This window comes from Heterodontus francisci, chromosome 30 (genome assembly GCF_036365525.1).
Source record: "Heterodontus francisci isolate sHetFra1 chromosome 30, sHetFra1.hap1, whole genome shotgun sequence".
Taxonomy (NCBI): Eukaryota; Metazoa; Chordata; class Chondrichthyes; order Heterodontiformes; family Heterodontidae; genus Heterodontus; species Heterodontus francisci.
This window is the reverse complement of record NC_090400.1, coordinates 18,088,237-18,114,258: the sequence shown is the minus strand read 5'-3', so window position 1 is coordinate 18,114,258 and position 26,022 is coordinate 18,088,237. Positions and strand designations below refer to the sequence as shown.

General features: G+C 48.3%; 1 protein-coding gene across 2 annotated transcripts in view; it reads right to left on the bottom strand.

Annotated features, from left to right (window-relative positions):
- Positions 1–26,022, bottom strand: part of hip1 (huntingtin interacting protein 1) — a 249,125-nt gene that overhangs the window by 160,551 nt on the left and 62,552 nt on the right. Inside the window, exon 3 of one of the 2 annotated variants that reach the window (XM_068010196.1) lies at positions 15,541–15,621. In XM_068010196.1, coding sequence (XP_067866297.1) covers positions 15,541–15,621 — 81 coding nt within the window. Of the gene's footprint in view, positions 1–15,540; positions 15,623–26,022 lie in introns of those variants that run through there. The other variant, XM_068010197.1, reaches the window with a different exon arrangement.

Sequence of the window (26,022 nt, the reverse complement as noted above, 5' to 3'; positions counted from 1 at the left end):
AAGTTAAAAGAACTCCAATTAGACATCTGGCAATATTGCTATCAGATAATTTAGTAATACAAGTTCCTAAGTATGAGAAATATTGGGAGAGATCTTACAAATTAGCATTCCTAACAGAGTACTTGGCACAGCATGCAGCTGGCTCTTAAAACCTGTGGTGCTTGTCGGGATGAGCTTTGTTTAATCCTGAATCAAAATGTTTAGCAGCAGACGGAGCAACAGGAAGGGCCCAAATGTTTCTGGATGCTAGCCTGGCAAGACTGATTGAGCAGGTGCAGCTTGGAAAGGCTGAAATATTTAGAACAAAGCTTCAGGTCTCACAGAAGTATACTGCAAAATGCCTAGAAGGAGATGCAATACATGTCAACTCTGCAGTAGGTCAAAAATTACATTGTCTTAGAGCAACACAAACGCTTTCATTTTTGTGCTGGAAACATACTCAGTCTCCAGAGTACGTGTTGAAGGTATGAGTCATAAATTGGATAGCCGACTCACGACCTGCCCGCTCCTGTTCAGATTGAGGTGGGCAACATGCAAACTTGCTTTGCCCACCTCATTTGAATAACTAGCAATGCTCCCCTCTCCTGAACACTGCCTGCAGCCCCTGCTTTCAGCGTTGTGAGCAAACCATATGGTACAGCCAACCTGCTCTTCTTAAAGGCAAGCTGTCCTTCTTAGAAGGAAGCTGCACTGAATAATATTGCTGGAATTTAAATTATGGCAAACTGAACAACAGGACACGGAGAGGGTTCCAGAGTGATATATGCGGCACGAGAGGCATTACTGTTGCAGGGGAAGAGACACCATGGTTCCACAGGGGGCCAGAGGCTCTCAAGGACCATCCTCAGAAGGGAATGGGAGCAGGTGGCCAGGAAGGTCAACTCCCTGAGTCAGGACCTGGCAGCAGTGCCACAAGAAGTCTGTTGATCTCACATGGGTGGTCAATGTCACTGAATGCATCACATGACATCTCATACCCACCAGAATGCCAGCCTGCTCAAGATACCACACTCCAATCACTCACCCAGCAACACTCCCTGGCACTCAGGATTCACACCTAACAGTCAGACAATTTCACACACACAACACGGCTGCCAGCATCGCACCTCTCACTGCCTCCACAAACCTCCAGCTATTCAGCTATGGCAGGCACATCACCAACACACAGTGCTACACAACCACATTCTGTCCTCTCTTGCAGGACAAGCTGGCACACAATAGGAGAGTGGAGCAGGACTGACAGGGGACAAGGATGCCTATATTTTCTGAGTTCTTTGAAGGAGTTGGCTCTCAGCATCCTGGGGCCAGCTGCACCCAGGCTTGCTGAGAACATTGAGGATAACACCATGTTCCTGCCAATGTCCCTTCTCAAATCCCAGTGCACCTTCATCCTGCTATCTGGCATGATGAGCAAGATATTGATGTGACTATGAACCTCTTGCTTCTTGCCCCCAATCCCCTTGCCTCACACCAACCGTCACCTTCCGTGTCTCTGTTTTCAGATACCCACGAACTGCCACCTGTCCAGCCCCAGGAAGAGAAAAGACAGCAACAAGCAGAACACTGAGGAAGAGGCCCCGTCACTTGATCTGACACCCGCTGCCACCAGCTCAAATACTGGCACTGCCTGTACCTTACAGGCTAGTATAGAGTTGAGATCAGCACGTGGCAAGTCATCTGGGCAAGAGTGGCTTGCAGCCAGGTCAGGGGTAAAGAATCATTCATTTGCCAGTTCATTTGAGGGCGAAATCGTAGACAAGTACCACTGCAGAGAACACAGATGAGGACCTCAGTGGGGCAGCATTCAGGAGAGCACTGAATGGGAATGTACATCGAGATGCTGGGTGCATTGGCTGACCACCTGTCACTGTGAATGAGCATACAAGAGTCTGGCTCCAACTTGGCAGAGATAATGGCACAGAGCTTGCGCTCATCATAACCTCTGCTCCATTTCCCTGTCAGGCTATAGACCCAGAGGCACTGGCACCACTGTCACCCCCATACCTGTTGCAGCCTAAGCGTGGACAGGTCACCTACTCCTCTGCTCCCCGCCTATCCCGTGAGGTTGTGGCAACACTCTCTAGCAAATCCAGTAACTCACCACAACACCTCCAAAATCACTCCAGAATTCTTCCAGACACTTTGCAATAGCAGTTCCAAAAAGAAACCTCAACCTGGGTGTCTGGTCCTTTAAACAACACTAGTGCAGGGCCCACCTTGCAGCTTCCCATTTGCTGTTTGTAGACTGAACAATGAAGAGGCTGCCTGTACATTTGTTGCCCAAATTTGGAATCGTGGTGACTCAGCCGGTTGGGCAGACTGACGTCAGGATAGCGTCAATTTAGACGCATGCAGGGGAAACTCCTGCATGCACCCTTCTCCTCCAGCAATGCCACACAGGTCGCACAGAAAGTGGCGGTAGGCCTGAAAACCAATTTCTAGCCCTATGTCCAAGAATGCAAAGGAGTGTAGACTTCTCAAAGAAGCGCTCCAAGTTTTGAAATGAAATCCAGTACTGAATTTTTGAAAACTGCACTATTTTTACAAAACCAGAAGTGGTTGGGCAGCAGAAATGGCTACAATTCAGTGTTGCCAACTTCCACTCCTAGATCCCTCTCTTCACACTCACTTGTCTCCATCACTGCTGTATTAATCCCCAGATAAATTGGACAGTAAATTGCAAGATATTTACAACATTAAAATTGTGGGCACCCGAACAAGAATTTTCCAGCTAAGCATCTTTATCTGAATAGTGCTTGGGCCTGTAACTTAAATTTCCAGTTTCAAGAGGTCATAAACACATGAAAACTGAAAACGTTTCACTCCCAGCACTGATGCCTCGATGAATAGAAACTCCCATCTTCGCAAAACATTGAATAGAATTTTCTATATCCATGAATCTTTGTTTAAGTGTGTCCTAGCATCACGTTCAGCTGAACTGTTCTCAACACACTACTGGGCAGGAGTTGGTGAGAACTGCACCAGAAACAGGTCATTCATTAACCCTGGACATAGTCACTGATCATTTCAACTGTGCGAGTTAAATCAGTTGCGTCTTCTGAACAACCTGAACTAGCTGCCCCGATGAGTAAGTGGATAAATGTAACTCGTGATACTAAGCCATACAGACCATGATGTCATAGGCTTAATCCTCCATCTGTTATAAGTCAGACTCCAGCCTAGGCAGCAGTCGAGGGCTCTACATCTAACCTTGAAGACCCTGGGATCCGCCTTCCTGATTGCTAGCTAATCACCCCTATGGAAGAGTATGTGCTTGTGTTTTGCGAGGATCAGCCTTACCTGTGATGACCCCTTGCCGGCATACAGCCTCACATATGTAGATTGGCCATTTGGATAAGGTTCCATAGGCATCCTAATGCCTCTGGAACCATACCACAGCAGTCAACCATTTCAAGGGGAGGAAGGGGAAAAGTTACAACAAAATAAGTTAGGTGCAAAATTTGATAACCCCTAAAAATGGGCGCAGGGATCGCAATGCGCAATTAACCCGCACCTATTGCTTCTGTTGCAGACAGCAAGCAAACTTCGTACTGCCTGCTAATTTAAATGATAGTACAATACAGTCAGTGTTATGTGCGCTGTTGAGTGGCTGCTTGCCTGAGCAGGGGTGCAAAACTGTGACAGGCTAGCATGAGTTCAAGCTCGCTTGCACTATTTAAGGTCAGCCTGCAGCTCTTAAAGGGGAGGTACATTTTGGCTGCAGCAGGTGCAGACAGTTGTTCTAAGAGTGATACTGACAAGAGAAAGGCACAGGAATGGCGCAACATAGCGGAGAGCAAGTTCCATGATTTGCTGGCATTACACTGAAGGAGTAATGTCATCTACCCACAAGGGACCAGGAGGGCCTCCAGATAAGTTTTATAAAGACAAGGGATACAGATAGCCATGGCGATCAATGCCAGCAGTCCAACCCCAAGGACCTGGATGCAATTTCAAAAGAAGTTCAATGACTCACAGGAGTGGTCAAGGTCAATGATTGTATGTTCAAATGCCATATCCCACCAACTGCACAACTAGCCTCTCACACTGCACTGCACCCCATCATTCACCTACCAACATTCTCTATCAATCAGAACTCAGCCTAACATTCACCTCACCCTCAAACACTTAGCAGTGCTCACAACCATACGTCATTAGCTGGCAGTGTGTGCAAGCTATTTTATCCATGCCAGCCACATTGCACCAAACTCACTGACATGCTTCCCTCTCTCTTGCAGGACAAAGTGACAGACAACCTGAGGTAACAGCACCCAACTGGCAGGGGACAAGCACAACTGAACATCCTTACCCCTATGGAAGATACGGTGCTCGCCATCATTGGAGGGCCATCAGAGGCCATGATCAGCAGCAGACTGAAATCAAAGATGACTGTATCCTCATACCTAAACCTCCTTCCCACATTCCACAATCTCTCAATTTACAAGCTGCAAAAAAAAAAAGCTAGTCTAATGATGGCCATGAAACCATTGTCGATTGTTGTAAAAACACATCTGGTTCACTAATGTCCTTGAGGGAAGGAAATCTGCTGTCCTTACCTGGTCTGGCCTACATGTGACTCCAGACCCACAGCAATGTGGTTGACTCTTACATGCCCTCTGAAATGGTTTAGCAAGCCACTCAGTTGTATCTAACCACTACAAATTCAATAAAAAGGAATGAAACCGGATGGACCACCCGGCATCGACCGAGGCACCGGAAAAGACAATGGCAAACCCAGCCCTGTCGACCCTGCAAAGTCCTCCTTACTAACATCTGGGGGCTTGTGCCAAAGTTGGGAGAGCTGTCCCACAGACTAGTCAAGCAACAGCCTGACATAGTCATACTCACGGAATCATACCTGACAGACAATGGCCCAGACTCTTCCATCACCATCCCCAGGTATGTCCTATCCCACCAGCAAGACAGACTCAGCAGAGGTGGCCGCACAGTGGTATACAGTAGGGAGGGAGTTGCCCTGGGGGTCCTCAACATTGACTCTGGACCCCATGAAGTCTCACGGCATCAGATCAAACATGGACAAGGAAACCTCCTGCTGATTACCACCTCCTGCCCTCCCTCAGCTGATGAGTCAGTACTCCTCCATGTTGAACAGCGCTTGGAGGAAGCACTGAGGGTGGCAAGGGCACAGAATGTACTCTGGGTGGGGACTTCAAAGCCCATCACCAAGAGTGGCTCGGGAGCACCACTACTGACCGAGCCCTAAAGGATATATCTGCTAGACTGGGTCTGCGGCAGATGGTGAGGGAACCAACAAGTGGGGAAAACATACTTGACCTCGTCCTCACCAGTCTGCCTGCCGTAGATGCATCTGTCCATGACAATATTGGTAGGAGTGACCACCACACAGTCCTTGTGGAGACAAAGTCCCACCTTCACATTGAGGATACCCTCCTTCGTGTTGTGTGGCACAGCCATCGTGCTAAATGGGATAGATTTCGAACAGATCTAGCAATGCAAAAACTTGGCATTCATGAGGCGCTGTGGGCAATCAGAAGCAGCAGAATTGTACTCAACCACAATCTGTAACCTCATGGCCCGGCAGATCCCCCATTCAACCATCACCATCAAGCCAAGAGACCAACCCTGGTTCAATGAAGAGGGCAGGAGGGCATGCCAAAAGCAACACCAGGCATACCTCAAAATAAGGTGTCAACCTGGTGGAGCTACAACACAGGACTATCTGCGTGCCAAACTGCATAAGCAGCATGCGATACACTGAACTAAGCGATCCCATAACCAACGGATCAGATCTAAGCTCTGCAGTCCTGCCACATCCAGCCGTGAATGGTGGTGGACAATTAAACAACTAACTGGAGGAGGTGGCTCCACAAATATCCCCATCCTCAATGATGGGGGAACCCAGCACATCAGTGCGAAAGATAACACTGAAGCATTTGCAACAATCTTCAGCCAGAAGTGCTGAGTTGATGACCCATCTCGGCCTCCTCCTGAAGTGCCCAGCATCACAGATGCCAGACTTCAGCCAATTCGATTCACTCCACGTGATATCAAGAAACGACTGAAAGCACTAGATACTGCAAAGGCTATGGGCCCTGACAATATTCCGGCAATAGTACGGAAGACCTGTGCTCCAGAACTTGCCACTCCCCAAGCCAAGCTGTTCCAGTACAGCTACAACACTGGCATCTACCCAGCAATGTGGAAAATTGCCCAGGTATGTCCTGTACACAAAAAGCAGGACAAGTCCAACCCAGGCAAATACTGCCCCATCAGTCTACTCTCAATCATCAGTAAAGTGATGGAAGGTGTCATCAACAGTGCCATCAAGCGGCAATTGCTTAGCAATAACCTACTCAGTTTGGGATTTACCAGGGCCACTCAGCTCCTAACCTCATTACAGCCTTGGTTCAAACATGGACAAAAGAGCTGAACTCAAGAGGTGAGGTGAGAGTGACTGCCCTTGACATCAAGGCAGCATTTAACCAAGTATGGCATCAAGGCGCCCTAGAAAAACTGAGGTCAATGGGAATCAGGGGAAAACCTTCTGCTGGCTGGAGACATATCTAGCACAAAGGAAGATGGTTGTCGTTGTTGGAGGTCAATAATCTGAGCTCCAGGACATCACTGCAGGAGTTCCTCAGAGTAGTGTCCTAGGCCCAACCATCTTCAGCTGCTTCATCAATGACCTACCTTCAATCATAAGGTCAGAAGTGGGGATGTTCGCTGATGATTACACAATGTTCAGCACCATTCATGACTCCTCAGATACTGAAGCAGCCAGTGTAGAAATGCAGGAAGACTTGGACAATATCCAGGCTTGGGCTGTTAAGTGGCAAATAACATTCGCGCCACACAAGTGCCAGGCAATGACCATCTCCAAGAGAGAATCTAACCATCTCCCCTTGACATTCAGTGGCATTACCATCGCTGAATCCCCCTCTATCAACATCCCAGGGGTTACCATTGATCAGAAACTGAACTGGAGTAGCCATATAAATAGCGTGGCTACAAGAGCAGGTCAGAGGCTAGGAATCCTGCGGCAAGTAACTCACCACCTGACTCCCAAAGCCTGTGCACCATCTACAAGGCACAAGTCAGGAGTGTGATGGAATACTGTCCACTTGCCTGGATGGGCGCAGCTCTAACACTCAAGAAGCTCAACACCATCCAGGACAAAGCAGCCCACTTGATTAACACCCCATTTACAAACATTCACTCCCTCCACCGACGCACTGTGGCAGCAGTGTGTACCATCTACAAGATGCACTACCACAACCTACCAAGGCTCCTTAGACAGTACCTTCCAAACGCACGACCTCTGCCAACTAGAAGGACAAGAGCAGCAAATGCATGGGAACACCACCACCTACAAGTTCCCCTCCAAGTCACACATTATCCTGACTTGGAACTTTATCGCTGTTCCTTCAGTGTCGCTGGGTCAAAATCCTGGAACTCCCTTCCTAACAGCACTGTGGATGTACCTACACCACATGGACAGCAGCGGTTCAAGAAGGTAGCTCACCACCACCTTCTCAAGGGCAATTAGGGATGGGCAATAAATGCTGGCCAGCAACGCCCACATCCCACATACCATGAATGAATTAAAAAAAGGTGGAATCATACATCTCTTGCTTTCCCCACCTCCCCTCACCACAGCTCTACCCATGTGCCATTCTCCTTTCAGATACCCAAGAATTGCAACCTGGCTGGGAATGGTGTAACAGCAAGAGGTGGAAGAGTAAGAGGACAGTCAAGAAGAACACACTCACTCTCACATTCGAAGCCAGTAGCTCAGATAACTGTGCGTAGTTTACAGAATAGCTTAGAGGCAGGATCTGCACATGATGAAACAGTGGGCATGAGTGTTCTGTAGCTAGGCTAAGGAACTAGAGTAACACAGGTGCCAGATCACCACAGGGGCAAAGTCTCTGCACATTCTGAGGATGTTGATGGGATGGCCTACAGAAGGTGGTTAATGGGTATGTAGTATGAAATGCTTGGTGCACAGCAGGCCTCCCAGAAAGCCACGATGCGAAGTCAAGGAGCATGAAGGAATCAGGCACCAACTTTGCACAGGGCTTTGTGCAGAGTTGAGACCATCACAGAGTGGTAGCCAACTCGATTAGCACACATGCAGACTCAACCTGATGCAGTGCCTGATAGTTGATGTCTTAGCTTCCATTGCAGCCCAAGCAGAAGTTACCCAGTGTCTGGGTGCTCCAATGGAAGCTCAGACTACTGCCATCTTAACCTTAGATACCAGAGTTCAAAGGGGCTTGCAGAGTATCACAACAGATTACTAGGATTGCTGAGGTATCACCCAGGGGGAATGGCAATGGCACTGTGGAGCATGAACCTCTGTTCTCTCAGGATGACAGCACTCATCCTCCCAACACTATTATTCCACCAATGCCCTTGTTGTTGCCCATCAGCCAGCCAACCCTGATTCCTTCACCTGTGCAGAGGTGGTGCAGTCCGAAGCCAGGCTTTCGAGCTGCTTGAAGTCATCCTGCAAGACTATTTGAGAACGCACCACCCCACCCCCACTGAAAGTCGACAGCCTTCCACCAGCCAGTCTGCAGCTACAGGAGTAGCACTGTGCAGAATCACAGAAAAAGGGCTGACAGAAGACAGGCACTAAGGGAATGCACAAGGGTGATTAGTTGATATTTGTACGCAATATGGCATGGTTTGATTTATAAATTTGGTTTGGAATGTTTTATTTTTGCATTTTGGCCAAACAGATACAGTGACTGTCAGTGACAGAGGGAAGTGAATGTAAGGTGTGAGACTGTTGGCGAATGGGAATTGGGGTTGCATTTACCGGTATCACGGTCAGAAGAGTCGATGACTGGCAGGCCGGCTGGGTGGAGCTCGAACATGGGGAGGATTCTACTCTTCTGGTCACCGTATAGCTGGTGGGAAGGATGGTGGCCTCATAATAGCAAGGATTTGAAGCATGCGGCAGACCACCATGAATCTCCACACACACTCTGCTAAGTAATGCAGGGCTCCTCCTGAGAGTTCCAGGCAGCGGGTGCATTGTTTAAGCACCCCAGTAGCCTGCTCTATCACATGACAGCATGACTTTTGCTGTATGCACGCCATCCACATCTGGATGGGTTGTGCAGCAGAATCATCAACCATGTCATCAAAGTATAGACCTCGTCATCTAGTGGTCACCATCTAGTTTATCAGATATTACAGAACACTGCTGCTGAATAAAGGCATCATGACTGCCGCCAAGATACCGAGCATTGACCTGCATGATTCACTGCGTATGGTCGTACGACAGCTGCACATTGAGGGAGTGGAATCTCTTTCAAGATGTGCCTGTAGTCAACATGGTTTTATGAAAGGGAACTAGTGTTTGACAAATTTATTAGAGTGCTTTGAGGATGTAACAAGCAGGGTGGATAAAGGGGAGCCAGTAGATGTCATGTATTTGGATTTCCAAAAGATATTCGATAAAATGCCACATAAAAGGTTATTGCACAAGAGCTCATGGTGTTGAGGGTAATATAATAGCATGAATAGAGGATTAGCTAACTGACAGTAAAGAGAGAGGCAGGAAAAATTGAACATTTGCAGGTTGGCAAACTATGACTAGTGGAGTACCACAGGGATCAGTTCTGGGGCCCCAATTATTTACAATCTACATTCATGAACTGGATGAAGGGACAAAGTGTATTGTAGCCAAATTTGCTGACAATACAAAGGTAGGTGGGAAAGTGAGCTGTGAGGACACAAAGACTCTGCAAAGGGATAAAAGGTTAAGTGAGCGGGCAGAAACTTGGCAGATGGAGTCTTCTTCTTGGCCTCCTTGTCTCGAGAGACGATGGGTAAGCACCTGGAGGTGGTCAGTGGTTTGTGAAGCAGCACCTGGAGTGGCTATAAAGGCCAATTCCAGAGTGACAGACTCTTCCTCAGGTGCTACAGATAAAATTGGTTGTCGGGGCTGTTACACAGTTGGATTTCCCCTTGCGCGTCGGTCTTTTTCCTGCCAACTGCTAAGTCTCTTCGACTCGCCACACTTTAGCCCAGCCTTTATACTGCCCACCAGCTCTGGCGATCGCTGGCAACTTACTCCCATGACTTGTGATCAATGTCACAGGACTTTATGTCGCGTTTGCAGACGTCTTTAAAGCGGAGACATGGACTGCCGGTGGGTCTGATACCAGTGACGAGCTCGCTGTACAATGTGTCCTTGGGGATCCTGCCATCTTCCATGCGGCTCACATGGCCAAGCAATCTCAAGCGCCGCTGGCTCAGTAGAGCGTATATGCTGGGGATGTTGGCCACCTCGAGGACTTCTGTGTTGGAGATACAGTCCTGCCACCTGATGCCAAGGATTCTCCGGAGGCAGCGAAGATGGAATGAATTGAGACGTCGCTCTTGGCTGACATATGTTGTCCAGGCCTCGCTGCCATAGAGCAAGTTACTGAGGACACTCATACTTTTGTGTTCCGTGTCAGTGCGCCATTTTCCCACACTCTCTTGGCCAGTCTGGACATAGCAGTGGAAGCCTTTCCCATGCGCTTGTTGATTTCTGCATCAAGAGACAGGCTACTGGTGATAGTTGAGCCTAGGTAGGTGAACTCTTGAACCACTTCCAGAGCTTGGTCGCCAATATTGATGGATGGAGCATTTCTGACATCCTGTCCCATGATGTTCGTTTTCTTGAGGCTGATGGTAAGGCCAAACGTGTTGCAAGCAGCCGCAATCCTGTCGATGAGACTCTGCAGGCACTCTTCAGTGTGAGATGTTAATGCAGCATCGTCAGCAAAGAGGAGTTCCCTGATGAGAACTTTCCGTACTTTGGACTTCGCTCTTAGACGGGCAAGGTTGAACAACCTGCCCCCTGATCTTGTGTGGAGGAAAATTCCTTCTTCTGAAGACTTGAACACGTGAGAGCGGCAGGGAGAAGATTCCAAACAGTGTAGGTGCGAGAACACAGCCCTGTTTCACGCCACTCAGGATAGGAAAGGGCTCTGATGAGGAGCCACCATGTTGAATTGTACCTTTCATATTGTTATGGAATGAGGTGATGATACTTAGTAGCTTTGGTGGACATCCAATCTTTTCTCGTAGTCTGAAGAGACCTCGTCTGCTGACGAGGTCAAAGGCTTTGGTGAGATCAATGAAAGCAACGTAGAGGGGCATCTGTTGTTCATGACATTTCTTTCTCCTGTAACTGGCAAAAGGGAGAACAGCATGTCAATGGTGGATCTCTGTGCTCGAAAGCCACACTGTGCCTCAGGATAGACACGCTCAGCCAGCTTCTGGAGTCTATTTAAAACAAGCAGAGTGAAGACTTTCCCCACTATGCTGAGCAGGGAGATTCCACAGTAGTTGTTGCAGTCACCCTTGTTTTTATAGAGGGTGATGATATTGGCATCGCGCATGTCCTGAGGTACTGCTCCCTCGTCCCAGCACAGGCATAGCAGTTCATGTAGTGCTGAGAGTATAGCAGGCTTGGCACTCTTGATTATTTCAGGGGTAATGCTGTCCTTCCCAGGGGCTTTTCCGCTGGCTAGAGAATCAATGGCATCACTGAGTTCTGATTTTGATGGCTGTATGTCCAGCTCATCCATGACTGGCAAAGACTGGGCTGCATTGAGGGCGGTCTCAGTGACAACATTTTCCCTGGAGTACAGTTCCAGGTGCTCAAACCAGCGGTCCATTTGCTTGCGTTGGTCAGTGATTGTGTCCCCTGATTTAGATTTGACGGGGGCAATCTTCTTGATTGTTGGCCCAAAAGTTCTCTTAATGCCATCATACATTCCTTTGATGTTTCCGTTGTCAGAGGCCAGCTGAATATGACTGCATAGGTGTTGCCAGTAGTCATTTGCGCAGCGCCTGGCTGTCCTTTGTGCAGCACCTCTGGCTGCTTTAAGTGCTACGGATGTTAACTCGCTGAGGGCTTTCTTGTAGTTCAGCAGTGCAATGCACTTAGCGGCTATGACAGGTTCCAGCTCTTCAAAGTGAAAGGGATAAAAGGCTAAGTGAGCGGGCAGAAACTTGGCAGATGGAGTATAATGTGGGAAAATGTGAGGTTACCCACTTTGTAGGAAGAATAGAAAAGCAAGTATTATTTAAATCGAGAGAGACTACAGAATGCTGTGGTACAGAGTGATCTGGGTGACCTCGTACATGAAACACAAATACTCAGAATGCAGGCACAGCAAGTAATTAGGGAGGCAAATGCATGGTTGATCTGGAACTCATTGCCCACGAGGGCGGCGGAATGATTTCAAAAGGAAATTCAATGAGAAAGGAAATAAACTTGCAGGGCTACGGGGATCGAGCAGGGGAGTGGGACTGACTGGATTGCTCTGACGAGAGCCAGCAAGGACTCAGTTGGCCGAATGGCCTCCTTCTAGGCCGTAAATGATTCTATTGCAAAGGGTTGGAATATAAAAGTAGGGAAGTCTTACTACAACTGTACAGGACATTGGTGAGACCACACCCCTAGAGCACTGCATACAGTTTTGTTCTCATCTGAGGAGGGATATTCTTGCATTGGAGGCAGTTGTGAGGAGGTTCACAAAGCTGATTCCTGGGAAGAAGGGGTTGTCTTATGAGGAAAGGTTGAGCAGGTTGGGTCTATACTCATTGGAGTGTAGAAGAATGAGAGGTGATCTTATTGAAACATAAGATTTTGAGGGGGCTTGACAGGGTAGATGCTGAGAGGATGTTGTCCCTTGCGGGGGAATCTAGAACTAGGGGCACAATTTCAGAAATAAGTCAGCCATTTAAGACAGAGATGAGGAGGAATTTATTCTCTGAGGGTAGTAAACCTTTGGAATTCTCTACCCCAGAGAGCTATGGAAGCGAACATTTTCAAGGCTGAGATCGACAGATTCTTGAACTATAGGGGAGTCAAGGGTTATGGAGGACAGGCAGGAAAGTGCAGCTCAGGCGAAGATCAGATCAGCCATGATCTTATTAAATGGTGGAGCAGGCTTGAGGGGCCGAATGGCTTACTCCTGCACCTGTTTCTTATAATGACATCCTGCATCATGGCGAAGCCTGCAATTCTCATGAAGCAGTGTGCTCACTCAGCCTGCTTCTCTCTAGAAAGAGAGAATGAAATGTATTCAGTTCTCTTGCACCCTCCCTTATACAACAGTGGACAAAAAACTGGGAGATGTTGCAAATATCGCCTGCTCCAGCCTGGAAGGAACCAGATCATAAAGGTTCATGGTCATAGTCACCTTCACAGTCACTAGCAATGCTGTCCACGCCCTGCTGTTAGCCTGCAGCAAGTGGCCGGTTTCGGGGTGCCCTTAGTGAAACATCTGACACACTGATCCTCACTGACGTTCAGGCAGGAGAATTGCAAGTGCGTTTGAATTTGGGAGGCAAAAAGACACTCGAAGTGCCAAAAAATCGGGTGCCTCGCAGCCAAATTTTGCAGTTCTTATATTTAATACATAGCATGTTATTTAAGCTCCTGGTAATAATTACATAAAATCTAAAGCACACAGAAACAGGCCATTTGGCCTAACATGTCCATGTAGGCATTTATGCTCCACTTGACCCTCCTCCCATCCTTCCTCTTCTAACTATCAGCCTAACCCTCTATTCCCTTCTCCCTCATATACTTACCTAGCCTCCCCTTAAATGTATCTGTACTGGTTGCTTTAACTACTCCCTGTGGTAACGAGTTCCACATTCTCACCGCTCTCTGAATTCCCGATTTGATTTCTTGCTGGTTATCTAGTTTTGCTGTTCTCCACATGTGGAAACACACTCCGTCTACTCATAATTTCATAATTTTAAGAACCACTATTAGATCACCCCTCATTTAATCAATTAATTTGCATCATTTCATGTAGACAGGAACAGTTGCTTCAGAGAGAGAGGTTTGCTCTCTCTGAATACCCTCAATGATTGCTCCAGCCTCTGGTCATCAGATATAGGCCACACTACTCATCACTGATTAGAAATAAGGAGAACAAATCCAAAATATGGGTTCGAGTTACTTTCAAACAAATCACAGAAACAGCAATGGGAACTGTATTTGGTAGCCAGAGTTAAGATGGAATTTCAGCACAGTCTATTCACATAAAATCATTTGGAAATTGCTGTCTGACCTCTGGGCTGCTGCTAATACTTCTGCAATGTTGCAGATCACCTGTTGGGACCTCCTCTCATCTGTCACCCTCTAAATTCTGTTACACCACTGGGAGCTCCTGCTGCCTGCCACCACCGTGAGGTCCCATGCCCCAGGAGCTCCTGCTGCCTGCCGCCACCCTGCGGTCCCATGCCCCAGGAGCTCCTGCTGCCTGCCACCACCCTGCGGTCCCATGCCCCAGGAGCTCCTGCTGCCTGCCACCACCCTGCGGTCCCATGCCCCAGGAGCTCCTGCTGCCTGCCACCATCCTGCGGTCCCATGCCCCAGGAGCTCTCACTGCCTGCCACCACCCTGCGGTCCCATGCCCCAGGAACTCTCTCAGCCTGCCACCGCACTGAGGTCCCATGCCCCAGGAGCTCTCACTGCCTGCCACCACCCTGCCATGCCCCACCCCAGGAGCTCCTGCTGCCTGCCACCACCCTGCGGTCCCATGCCCCAGGAACTCTCACTGCCTGCCACCACCCTGCAGTCCCACGCCCCAGGAACTCTCACTGCCTGCCACCACCCTGCGGTCCCATGCCCCAGGAACTCTCACTGCCTGCCACCACCCTGAAGTCCCATGCCCCAGGAACTCACTGCCTGCCACCACCCTGCAGTCCCACGCCCCAGGAACTGTCACTGCCTGCCACCACACTGAGGTTCCATGACCCAGGAGCTCTCACTGCCTGCCACCACCCTGCGGTCCCATGCCCCAGGAACTCTCACTGCCTGCCACCACCCTGAAGTCCCATGCCCCAGGAACTCTCACTGCCTGCCACCACCCTGCAGTCCCACGCCCCAGGAGCTCTCACTGCCTGCCACCACCCTGAAGTCCCATGCCCCAGGAGCTCCTGCTGCCTGCCACCACCCTGCGGTCCCTGCACAGTGAGAGGTGCCATCTGTCAGATGAGATTTAAATCCAACGTCCTGACTTCCTCTTCAGGTCGACACAAAAGATCGCCGGGCACTTTTCAAAAAAGAACAAGCTCTATTAGTATCCTGGCTGATACTCCTCCCTGAAACACTACCAAAACTAATGAAATAGTCATTTATGACACTGCTGTTTGTGGGAAACTGCTGCGTTCAAGTTGGTTGCCATATCTGGTTGCATAACAGTAACTATTACTTCATAAATCATTAACTAGCTTTAAAAGCCCTTTGGGATGAAAAGGCACTACAGAAGTGCAAACTCCTTCTTTCTTTCCTATATGCATAATGGAGGCCTTCTATCTGTCCCTTCTTGGCTCTGCTAAAGTCCTTTCCCTCTGTGGAGGGCAAAGGTTAACATGTCTAAGGTGATGCAGACTATGCTCAATCAACTCTAGGGACCAAGGAATATTACTCCAGGAGATTGCTCCTTTAATTTTATCTCTGCCTATGACAATGGATGGAAATAACCTTAACAAAAGTAAGCAAATAAAGCCAGAGAGATGACTTACTTTACTGTGGAATTCCATCTTCGTTATTAATAATTTGAGGTAGATGCAGCTCAGTCTCCCATAACCTTCACTTAAGTGACCCTTTGGAGGAAAAAAAAATAAAAACATAAATTACATAAATTACAAATCTTAAGCAAATGTGTCAAGCCATCCAAATAAACGTTGTTACAACCTGAATGCTGGTATAGTGTAGAACCTAGATCTCAAACAGTTATTAGTACATTGGTTCATTCAAAGATCACAGAGTTCATCTTAGGCCATGTTGAGTTAATTAACTAGCTGATGGCCTCAGTGCCCCTCTACTCAGAAGATGGGTTGGGGTGGAGAAGGAATCAGCAAGCTTTTTTGTTCTTGATTGCGATGTAGTAAAGCTTGCCAGGAATTGGATGTGTGTACAAAAAAGGATCAACATCAGCTGTATTGTTGGGTGAATTCTTTGACCTAGGTTTGTTTCAGAGTGCCATACCAAAGGCAGCCCATTCGTTTTAATGCGTTAACAATGGCATTACAATCAAAAACCTAGACTTTTGTGTCTCAGCTCACATATTAAGAATGGCCACTTCTGCAAGGTCCTGGATGGGTGCTGACACTCAAGAAAGCAAACTAGAGCAAGATGCAGCACCTGAAGGAGAAAAAGATGTGAAAATTTAGACAATACTGGAAGGACAGCCCATATGATTGCAGCTGCTCTGAACAAATAATACAATAGAGAATTACAATGGAGGGCACAAGTAGCACCAGCTACTGGAACATGAGCCCTGCAGAAATTCCAGACAAGGTAATCCTGTTGGACTCCTATTCAGAAGAACAATTATGTTATTGATTTCAGCTGAAGACAGTTCTTTTGGGCCTCCTTATCTCGAGAGACAATGGATACGCGCCTGGAGGTGGTCAGTGGTTTGTGAAGCAGCGCCTGGAGTGGCTATAAAGGCCAATTCTGGAGTGACAGGCTCTTCCGCAGGTGCTGCAGAGAAATTTGTTTGTTGGGGCTGTTGCACAGTTGGCTCTCCCCTTGCGCCTCTGTCTTTTTTCCTGCCAACTACTAAGTCTCTTCGACTCGCCACAATTTAGCCCTGTCTTTATGGCTGCCCGCCAGCTCTGGCGAATGTTGGCAACTGACTCCCACGACTTGTGATCAATGTCACACGATTTCATGTCGCGTTTGCAGACGTCTTTATAACGGAGACATGGACGGCCGGTGGGTCTGATACCAGTGGCGAGCTCGCTGTACAATGTGTCTTTGGGGATCCTGCCATCTTCCATGCGGCTCACATGGCCAAGCCATCTCAAGCGCCGCTGACTCAGTAGTGTGTATAAGCTGGGGGTGTTGGCCGCTTCAAGGACTTCTGTGTTGGAGATATAGTCCTGCCACCTGATGCCAAGTATTCTTCGAAGGCAGCGAAGATGGAATGAATTGAGACGTCGCTCTTGGCTGGCATACGTTGTCCAGGCCTCGCTGACGTAGAGCAAGGTACTGAGGACACAGGCCTGATACACTCGGACTTTTGTGTTCCGTGTCAGTGCGCCATTTTCCCACACTCTCTTGGCCAGTCTGGACATAGCAGTGGAAGCCTTACCCATGCGCTTGTTGATTTCTGCATCTAGAGACAGGTTACTGGTGATAGTTGAGCCTAGGTAGGTGAACTCTTGAACCACTTCCAGAGCGTGGTCGCCAATATTGATGGATGGAGCATTTCTGACATCCTGCCCCATGATGTTCGTTTTCTTGAGGCTGATGGTTCGGCCAAATTCATTGCAGGCAGACGCAAACCTGTCGATGAGACTCTGCAGGCATTCTTCAGTGTGAGATGTTAAAGCAGCATCGTCAGCAAAGAGGAGTTCTCTGATGAGGACTTTCCGTACTTTGGACTTCGCTCTTAGACAGGCAAGGTTGAACAACCTGCCCCCTGATCTTGTGTGGAGGAAAATTCCTTCTTCAGAGGATTTGAACGCATGTGAAAGCAGCAGGGAGAAGAAAATCCCAAAAAGTGTGGGTGCGAGAACACAGCCCTGTTTCACACCACTCAGGATAGGAAAGGGCTCTGATGAGGAGCCACCATGTTGAATTGTGCCTTTCATATTGTCATGGAATGAGGTGATGATACTTAGTAGCTTTGGTGGACATCCGATCTTTTCTAGTAGTCTGAAGAGACCACGTCTGCTGACGAGGTCAAAGGCTTTGGTGAGATCAATGAAAGCAATGTAGAGGGGCATCTGTTGTTCACGGCATTTCTCCTGTATCTGACGATGGGAGAACAGCATGTCAATAGTCGATCTCTCTGCACGAAAGCCACACTGTGCCTCAGGGTAGACGCGCTCGGCCAGCTTCTGGAGCCTGTTCAGAGCGACTCGAGCAAAGACTTTCCCCACTATGCTGAGCAGGGAGATTCCACGGTAGTTGTTGCAGTCACCGCGGTCACCTTTGTTTTTATAGAGGGTGATGATGTTGGCATCGCGCATGTCCTGGGGTACTGCTCCCTCGTCCCAGCACAGGCATAGCAGTTCATGTAGTGCTGAGAGTATAGCAGGCTTGGCACTCTTGATTATTTCAGGGGTAATGCTGTCCTTCCCAGGGGCTTTTCCGCTGGCTAGGGAATCAATGGCATCACTGAGTTCCGATTTGGTTGGCTGTATGTCCAGCTCATCCATGACTGGTAGAGGCTGGGCTGCATTGAGGGCAGTCTCAGTGACAGCATTCTCCCTGGAGTACAGTTCTAGGTAGTGCTCAACTCAGCGGTCCATCTGTTTGCGTTGGTCAGTGATTATGTCCCCCGATTTAGATTTGAGGGGGGTGATCTTCTTGATGGTTGGCCCAAGAGCTCTCTTCATGCCATCATACATTCCTCTGATGTTTCCGGTGTCTGAGGCCAGCTGAATATGACTGCATAGGTGTTGCCAGTAGTCGTTTGCGCAACGCCTAGCTGTTCTTTGTGCAGTACTTCTGGCTGCTTTAAGTGCTGCGGATGTTAAATCGCTGGGGGCTTTCTTGTAGTTCAACAGTGCAATGCGCTTAGCGGCTATGACAGGTTCCAGCTCTTCATTATGAGATTGAAACCAGTCTGCATTTCTCTTCGCACTTTTGCCGTAGGTGGTCAAAGCTGACTCATAGATGGCGTCTCTGATGTGGGCCCACTTGGTCTCAGCATCCCCTGTGGGAGTGTTTTGAAGGGCTGTTACAAGTGAATTTAGAAATTTTTGTAACAGCTGTGGGTGAGAAATTCTGCTCGTGTTGATGCGCGGGTGGCCCTTCTGCTTGGAATGATGCAACTTCTTTGGTCTGAGTCTAACCTTGCTGCACACCAGGGAGTGGTCGGTGTCGCAGTCCGCACTGTGGAAGCTGCGTGTGATTTGAACACTGTTTAAGGCGGCTCGACTTGTGACAATGAGGTCTAGCTGGTGCCAACGACGTGATCTTGGGTGCCTCCATGAAACCTGGTGACAGGGTTTAGTGTGAAAGAACGAGTTGGTGATGCAGAGGTTATGATAGGTACACAACTCAAGTAGTCTCTGCCCGTTCTCATTCATCCTTCCAACGCCATAGCGCCCAAGGCAGGAGGGCCATGAGTCATGGTCGGCCCCAACCCTGGCATTAAAGTCCCCCAGCAGGAATAGGTGTTCGGTGTTGGGGATGCTGCTAATGATGTTATGGAGTTGTTCATAGAACTGGTCTTTAGCTTCAGGTGCGGAACAGAGTGTTGGAGCATAGATGCTGAGTAGGTGTACTGGACCAGAGGTGGTGAGCAGTCGGATGGACAGTATGCGTTCCGAGCCATTTGAGGGAGGCTCTATCATGCTGAGCAAGGAGTTTCTGATGGCGAAGCCCACTCCATGCTGTCTTGGTTCTTCAGGATCCCTGCCCTGCCAGAAGAAGGTGTAGTCTTGCTCTGCTAGAGAGCCACTCGCGGGGAGGCGAGTCTCCTGAAGTGCTGCAATGTCCACATTGAGTCTACTGAGCTCGTTGTTAATGATGGCGGTCTTCCGAGAATCGTTGATTTGTGTAAGGTCTTCCGACAGGGCAGGACACATAGTTCTGACGTTCCAGCTTGCAAAGCGAAGGGCTGGTACCTTCTTTCCTTTTTTCATGTTGTTTGGTGCGGTGTATCAGTCCACCTTTCGGGCAATGACCCTGAGCTCCAAGCACCCATTGAAGCAGGCAGACTGTGGCGGGACAGAACCTTATTGACCGGGGGCTGCCCGGTTTGAGGCGGGCGGTAGCTGTCCAGTGAGGTGCAATGACCTCTCCCACCGACAAAGGCAACCCGTGGCGCCCAGTTTCTACGCCAATTTATCTGGACTTATAACCCGTAACTGCTGCCTTCCGTGTTGTTTCAGTCGCTGTGAGGCAACTATGGAGTGACCTCTCCATGGCGCATGCCTGGGCAAATTTATGGAGGTTGAGAGTTGCCCAGTCGTCAAAACCCCCCTCTCGGCCTTTCTGGTGGGGTCCAAAGGAGTGCAGGACACGACGTTTGGCACCAGTATGGCTGCAGGAACTGCTGGAAACATGCCAAAGGTGACACATGACCGCCTACGGGGTTCCGCTCCGGATTTTCTGTTAGGGTTTACTCCCTTAGCCTTGGTCTCTCCCGAGACGCCCACAAGGCAGTGGGGTTGTTGGGGCCCCTACACAGGTGTAGGATGGTGCCGGTGGGAGGAGGGGATGCAAGGGGGAGGGGTAGAGGGAGGGGGTGGGGGGGGGGTGCAGGGGAAGGGGGTGCGGGGTGAAGATGGTGCGAGGGGGGGGCGGGCTGGGACGGGGTTGTGAGGGGGTGAGCTGAGAGGGTGGAGCAGGGAAGGGGACGGGGGTGGGGGGGGTGGAAGGGGGGTAAAGGGGGGGGGAGGGGGGGGGAGGGGGGGTGGAATCTGGTGCAGGTAATAAGCCATTTCCTCAGTGCCCACCATCGACGTCCGGAAAGCTCATCCACTTCCTTCGGGAGGTGAAGCATCATTTGGCAGACTTAGAGGTGATTACATTTGCTAAGGGTTTTTTTTTTTGCAGTGGTTTAAATAAAGGCATGCAGCATTGCCGACAGTGCGCTGCAGATGCTCTCCGAGCCATCTCCCGCGGGCGCTTTGAAGTTGCGGCCGGGGGGGCCGTTCGTGGATGTTTTGGGTGTTCGGGGCACCTTTTCACAGGACTTCTCTCGGGTCCCGCAGCTCCTTCTTCACCTCAATGGACTTACCGCATGCCGTGGCTGCAGACACTCTGGACTGTGAAGACAGCAGGATCGGAGATTAAAGTATCGACAGCTGTGCTCGTCAGTTTCCAACAGCTCAATATGGTAAAGCAGCTTGATAAAGGGTTGCAATGAGCAGACGACATAAACCGCCTGTATTCCACCAATTCTGGCCTCTTGTGCATCCCCAATTTACTTCACTACACCATTAACAGCCATGTCTTCAGCTGCCTCGGCCCTAAGCCTGGAATTTCCTCCCTAAACATCTCTAGCCTCATTTAAGCCACTCCTTAAAACCTCTCTCCCTGACCAAGCTTTTGATCACTTGTCTTAACATCTATTTGTGTGACTGTCAAATTTGGTTTGATAACATTCCCGTGAAGCACCTTGGGATGTTTGACTGTGTTAAAAGGGGTTATATAAATGCAACAAAAACAAGAAATGCTGGATTCACTCAGCAGGTCTGGCAGCATCTGTGGAAAGAGAAGCAGAGTTAACGTTTCGGGTCAGTGACCCTTCTTCGAAGAAGGGTCACTGACCCGAAACGTTAACTCTGCTTCTCTTTCCACAGATGCTGCCAGACCTGCTGAGTGAATCCAGCATTTCTTGTTTTTGTTTCAGATTTCCAGCATCCGCAGTATTTTGCTTTTATTATATAAATGCAAGCTGCTGTTGTTGAAGAACATTAACCCATTTTTCAGATGATGATCGATTGCTGTGTATTTCTTTCATTTTATGAAGAGTGCCAGAATCTGCAATATTGCTTTTTATCTCCTGAGGCTTTGTTATTAGCAGATAGAACAGCTATATTGTCAGAAAAAATCTAACTTTCAATGAGCAGAACAGACAGTAAAAGAAGCCATCAAGATTATTTAGATCTACAGTTTTTGATCCAGCATTATTTCCAACTTCACAACAATAGTTCAAAACTCAAAACTTTATGCTATTTCAGTTGCATCATTGACACACCTAAAGATCACAAGCTTGTAAAGATCAGAAGTTAAATTTATGTTCTTATATCTGTGCAAAGATGCTAAGAACATAAGAAATAGGAGCAGGAGTAGGCCATTCAGCCCCTTAAGCCTGGCCCGCCATTCAATAAGATCATGGCTGATCTGTCCCCAGGCCTTAACTCCTCTTTCGGGCCTGCTCTGCATACACCTCGACTCCCTGCGATTTCAAAACTCTATCTACCTCCTCCTTAAATACATTTAGTGACCTAGCTTCCACAATTCTGAGGTAGAGAGTTCCAGAGATTCACCACCCTTTGAGAGAAGAAATTCCTTCGCATCGGAGTTTTAACTGAGTGCCCCCTTATTCTGTATTTATGTCCCCTAGTTTGAGATTCCCCCACCAGTGGAAACATATTCTCAACATCTACCCTGTCAAGCCCCCTTAGAATCTTACATGTTTCAATCAGATCACCTCTCATTCTTCTAAACTCCAATGAATAAAGGCCTAACCTGTTTAGTCATTCTTGATAAGACAGCCCCTTCATCCCAGGAATCAGTCCAGTGAACCTTTTCTGAACTGCCTCCAATGCCAGTATATCCTTCCTTAAATACAGAGACCAAAATTGTAAGTAGTACTCCAGCTGTGGCCTCACTAATGCCCTGTACAGTTGTAACAAGACTTCCCCATTTTTAAACTCTAACCCCCTAGCAATAGAGGCCAAAATTCCATTTGCCTTCCTAATTACTTGCTGCACCTGCATGCTAACTTTTTGTGTTTCATGTACAAGAACACCCAGATCTCTCTGTACTGCAGTATTTCGTAGTCTTTGTCCATCTAAATAATAATCTGCCTTTTTATTCTTCCTAGCGAAGTGGATGACCTCACACTTCCCCACGTTGAATTCCATCTGCCAGGTTTTTGCCCACTCACTTAACCTATCTATATCCCTTTGCAGATTCTTTGTGCCCTCATCACAACAAGCCTTTCCACCTATTTTTGTGTCGTCAGCAAATCTGGATACCCTACACTGTCCCTTCCTCCAAGTCATTGATATAGATAGTAAATAGTCGAGATCCTCTAATTCTAATTCTAATCCTAGGACCGATCTTTATGGCACCCCACTAGTTACGGCTTTCCAACCTGAAAAAGATCCATTGATCCAGACTCTCTGCCTTCTGTGTGTTAGCCAAGCTTCAAACCATGCCAACACATTACCCCAATATGTCAAACCTACTAGCATAAATCAGGCTTCAAATCCTAGGAAACCATTTTTGAACCAATCTATATATATTAAAATTAAAAATATTATGGCAACATTCAGGCTTCAGAATCTTGAGATCCCAAATTGTCTAATGCAAATGCCTGCCTCACACTTATATCAGAGCCAGAATATCTACAGCCCCAACCTCCACCCCATCATTGGTGGCCCGGCTTTCAGCGGTCCAGGCTCCACACTCCAATTTTCCATCCCTGCCTCTCCAGCTCCCTTTCCCCTTCTTTAGCACCCTCCTTAAAACCAACATCTTTGACCAAGTTTTAGTCGCTGCTCCTAATACCTCTTCCTGTGGTGTAAATGTTTCTCTCAGTATACGTTACTGAAGCGCTTTAGGTTTCTTTTTGCATTCTTCTTCTTCTTTGGCCTCCTTGTCTCAAGAGACAATGGGTAAGCGCCTTGAGGTGGTCAGTGGTTTGTGAAGCAGCACCTGGAGTGGCTATAAAGGCCAATTCTAGAGTGACAGACTCTTCCACAAGCGCTACAGATAAAATTGGTTGTAGGGGCCGTTACACAGTTGGCTCTCTTCTTGCACTTCTGTCTTTTTTCCTGCCAACTAAGTCTCTTCGAATCGCCACTCTTTAGCCCCACCTTTATGGCTGCCCGCCAGCTCTGGCAATCACTAGCAACTGACTCCCACGACTTGTGATCAATGTCACAGGACTTCATGTCGAGTTTGCAGACGTCAATAAAGTGCAGACATGGACGGCCGGTGCGTCTGATACCAGTGACGAGCTCCTTGTACAATGCGTCCTTGGGGATCCTGCCATCTTCCATGCGGCTCACATGGCCAAGGCATCTCAAGCGCCGCTGGCTCAGTAGGGCGTATATGCTGGGGATGTTGGCCGCCTCGAGGGCTTCTGCGTTGGAGATATGGTCCTGCCACCTGATGCCAAGTATTCTCTGGAGGCAGCGAAAATGGAATGAATTGAGACGTCGCTCTTGGCTGACATACGTTGTCCAGGCCTCGCCGCCGTAGATCAAGATACTGAGGACACAGGCTTGAAACACTCAAACTTTTGTATTCCGTGTCAGTGCGCCATTTTCCCACACCCTCTTGGCCAGTCTGGTCATAGAAGCGGATGCCTTTCCCATGCGCTTGTTGATTTCTACATCGAGAGACAGGTTACTGGTGATAGTTGAGCCTAGGTAGGTGAACTCTTGAACCACTTCCAGAGCGTGTTCGCAGATATTGATGGATGGAACATTTCTGACATCCTGTGTGGGATGTTAATGCAGCCTCGCCAGCAAAGTACTTTGATCTTCGCTCTTAGACGGGCAAGGTTGAAGATCCCGCCACCTGATCTTGCGTGGAGGAAAATTCCTTCTTCTGAAGACTTGAAAGCATGTGAGAGCAGCAGTGAGAAGATGATCCCAAATAGTGTAGGTGCGAGAACACAGCCCTGTTTCACACCACTCAGGATATGAAAGGGGTCTGATGAGGCGCCGTTCTGCTGAATTGAGCATTTCATATGGTCATGGAATGAGTTGACGATACTTAGTAGCTTTGGTGGACATCCGATCTTTTCTAGTAGTCTGAAGAGACCACGTCTGCTGACCAGGTCAGCGGCTTTGGTGAGATATCTGAAAGCAACATAGAGGGGCATCTGTTGTTCGCAGCATTTCACCTGTAGCTGGCGAAGGGAGAACAGCATGTCAATTATGGATCTCTCTGCTCGAAAGCCGCACTGCGCCTCAGGGTAGACACGCTCAGCCAGCTTCTGGAGTCTATTTAAAACGACTCGAGCGAAGACTTTCCCCACTATGCTGAGCAGGGAGATTCCACGGTAGTTGTTGCAGTCACCACGGTCACCCTGGTTCTTATAGTGGGTGATGATATTGGCATCGCGCAAGTCCTGTGGTAATGCTCCCTCATCCCAGCACAGGCAAAGCAGTTCATGAAGTGCTGAGAGTATAGCAGGCTTGCCACTCTTGATTATTTCATGGGTAATGCCATCCTTTCCAGGGGCTTTTCCGCTGGCTAGAGAATCAATGGCATCACCGAGTTCTGTTTTTGTTGGCTGTTTGTCCAGCTCATCCATGACTGGCAGAGACTGGGCTGCATTGAGGGCGGTATCAGTGAAATTTTTCCTGGAGTACAGTTCTAGGTAGTGTTCCACCCAGCGGTCCAATTGCTTGCGTTGGTCAGTGATCATTTCCCCTGATTTAGACTTGAGGGGGGGGAACTTGATGGTTGGCCCAAAAGCTCTCTTAATGCCATCATACATTCCTCAGATGTTTCCAGTGTCGGAGGCCAGCTGAATATGACTGCATAGGTGTTGCCAGTAGTCATTTGCACAGCGTCTGGCTGATCTTTGTGCAGCGCTTCAGGCTACTTTAAGTGCTACCGATGTTAACTGAATTAAAGAGGCACTATAAATGCAAGTTGTTGTTAATTAACGTTTTCACAAAGCCAGGACTATGATCTTGAACTAAACTGAGCATTCATCTCAATCACAAACAAATCTCAAATTGTTTAGCAGAGCTGTCGACCGATATTTTCATTCTTCACTCAGATCAGTGCAACCAACTAGAATTAACAATTACACCATAACGAACACACAACTCAAGAGACACTGCTGGATAAATAATATGGTAGGAACTTTAAGTTGCTGTGAGTCCGAGATAATAGTTTTCATGCTATAGTTGCGGAACGACGTTATCCAGAGCACACATGACCACTCAAATCGCATGGTAACTGGGCAAAAAGGACCAGGGAGTTCTAGCTCCTGTGGACAAATTGGAAATGAAGGAACAGAAGGAAGAAAAAAAAAGGAAAGGATTAACAGGCATCACCCTTTGCCCGAGAGGCTGACAATATCCAGAATATACTGGGACAACCAGGCAGAATATTTAAACGATAGGAGTGGTCATAACATGAGGCAGAGCTCTCTTCCCCAAAAAGCTATTGAGGCCAAGTCAATTGAAAATTTCAAAACTGAGATTGATAGATTTGTGTTTGGTAAGGGTACCAAGACAAGTAAATGGAGTTGTGATACAGATTAGCCATGATCAAAATGAATGGCAGAACAGGCTCAAGGGGCTGAATGGCCTACTCCCACTCCTAAGTTCCAGAGG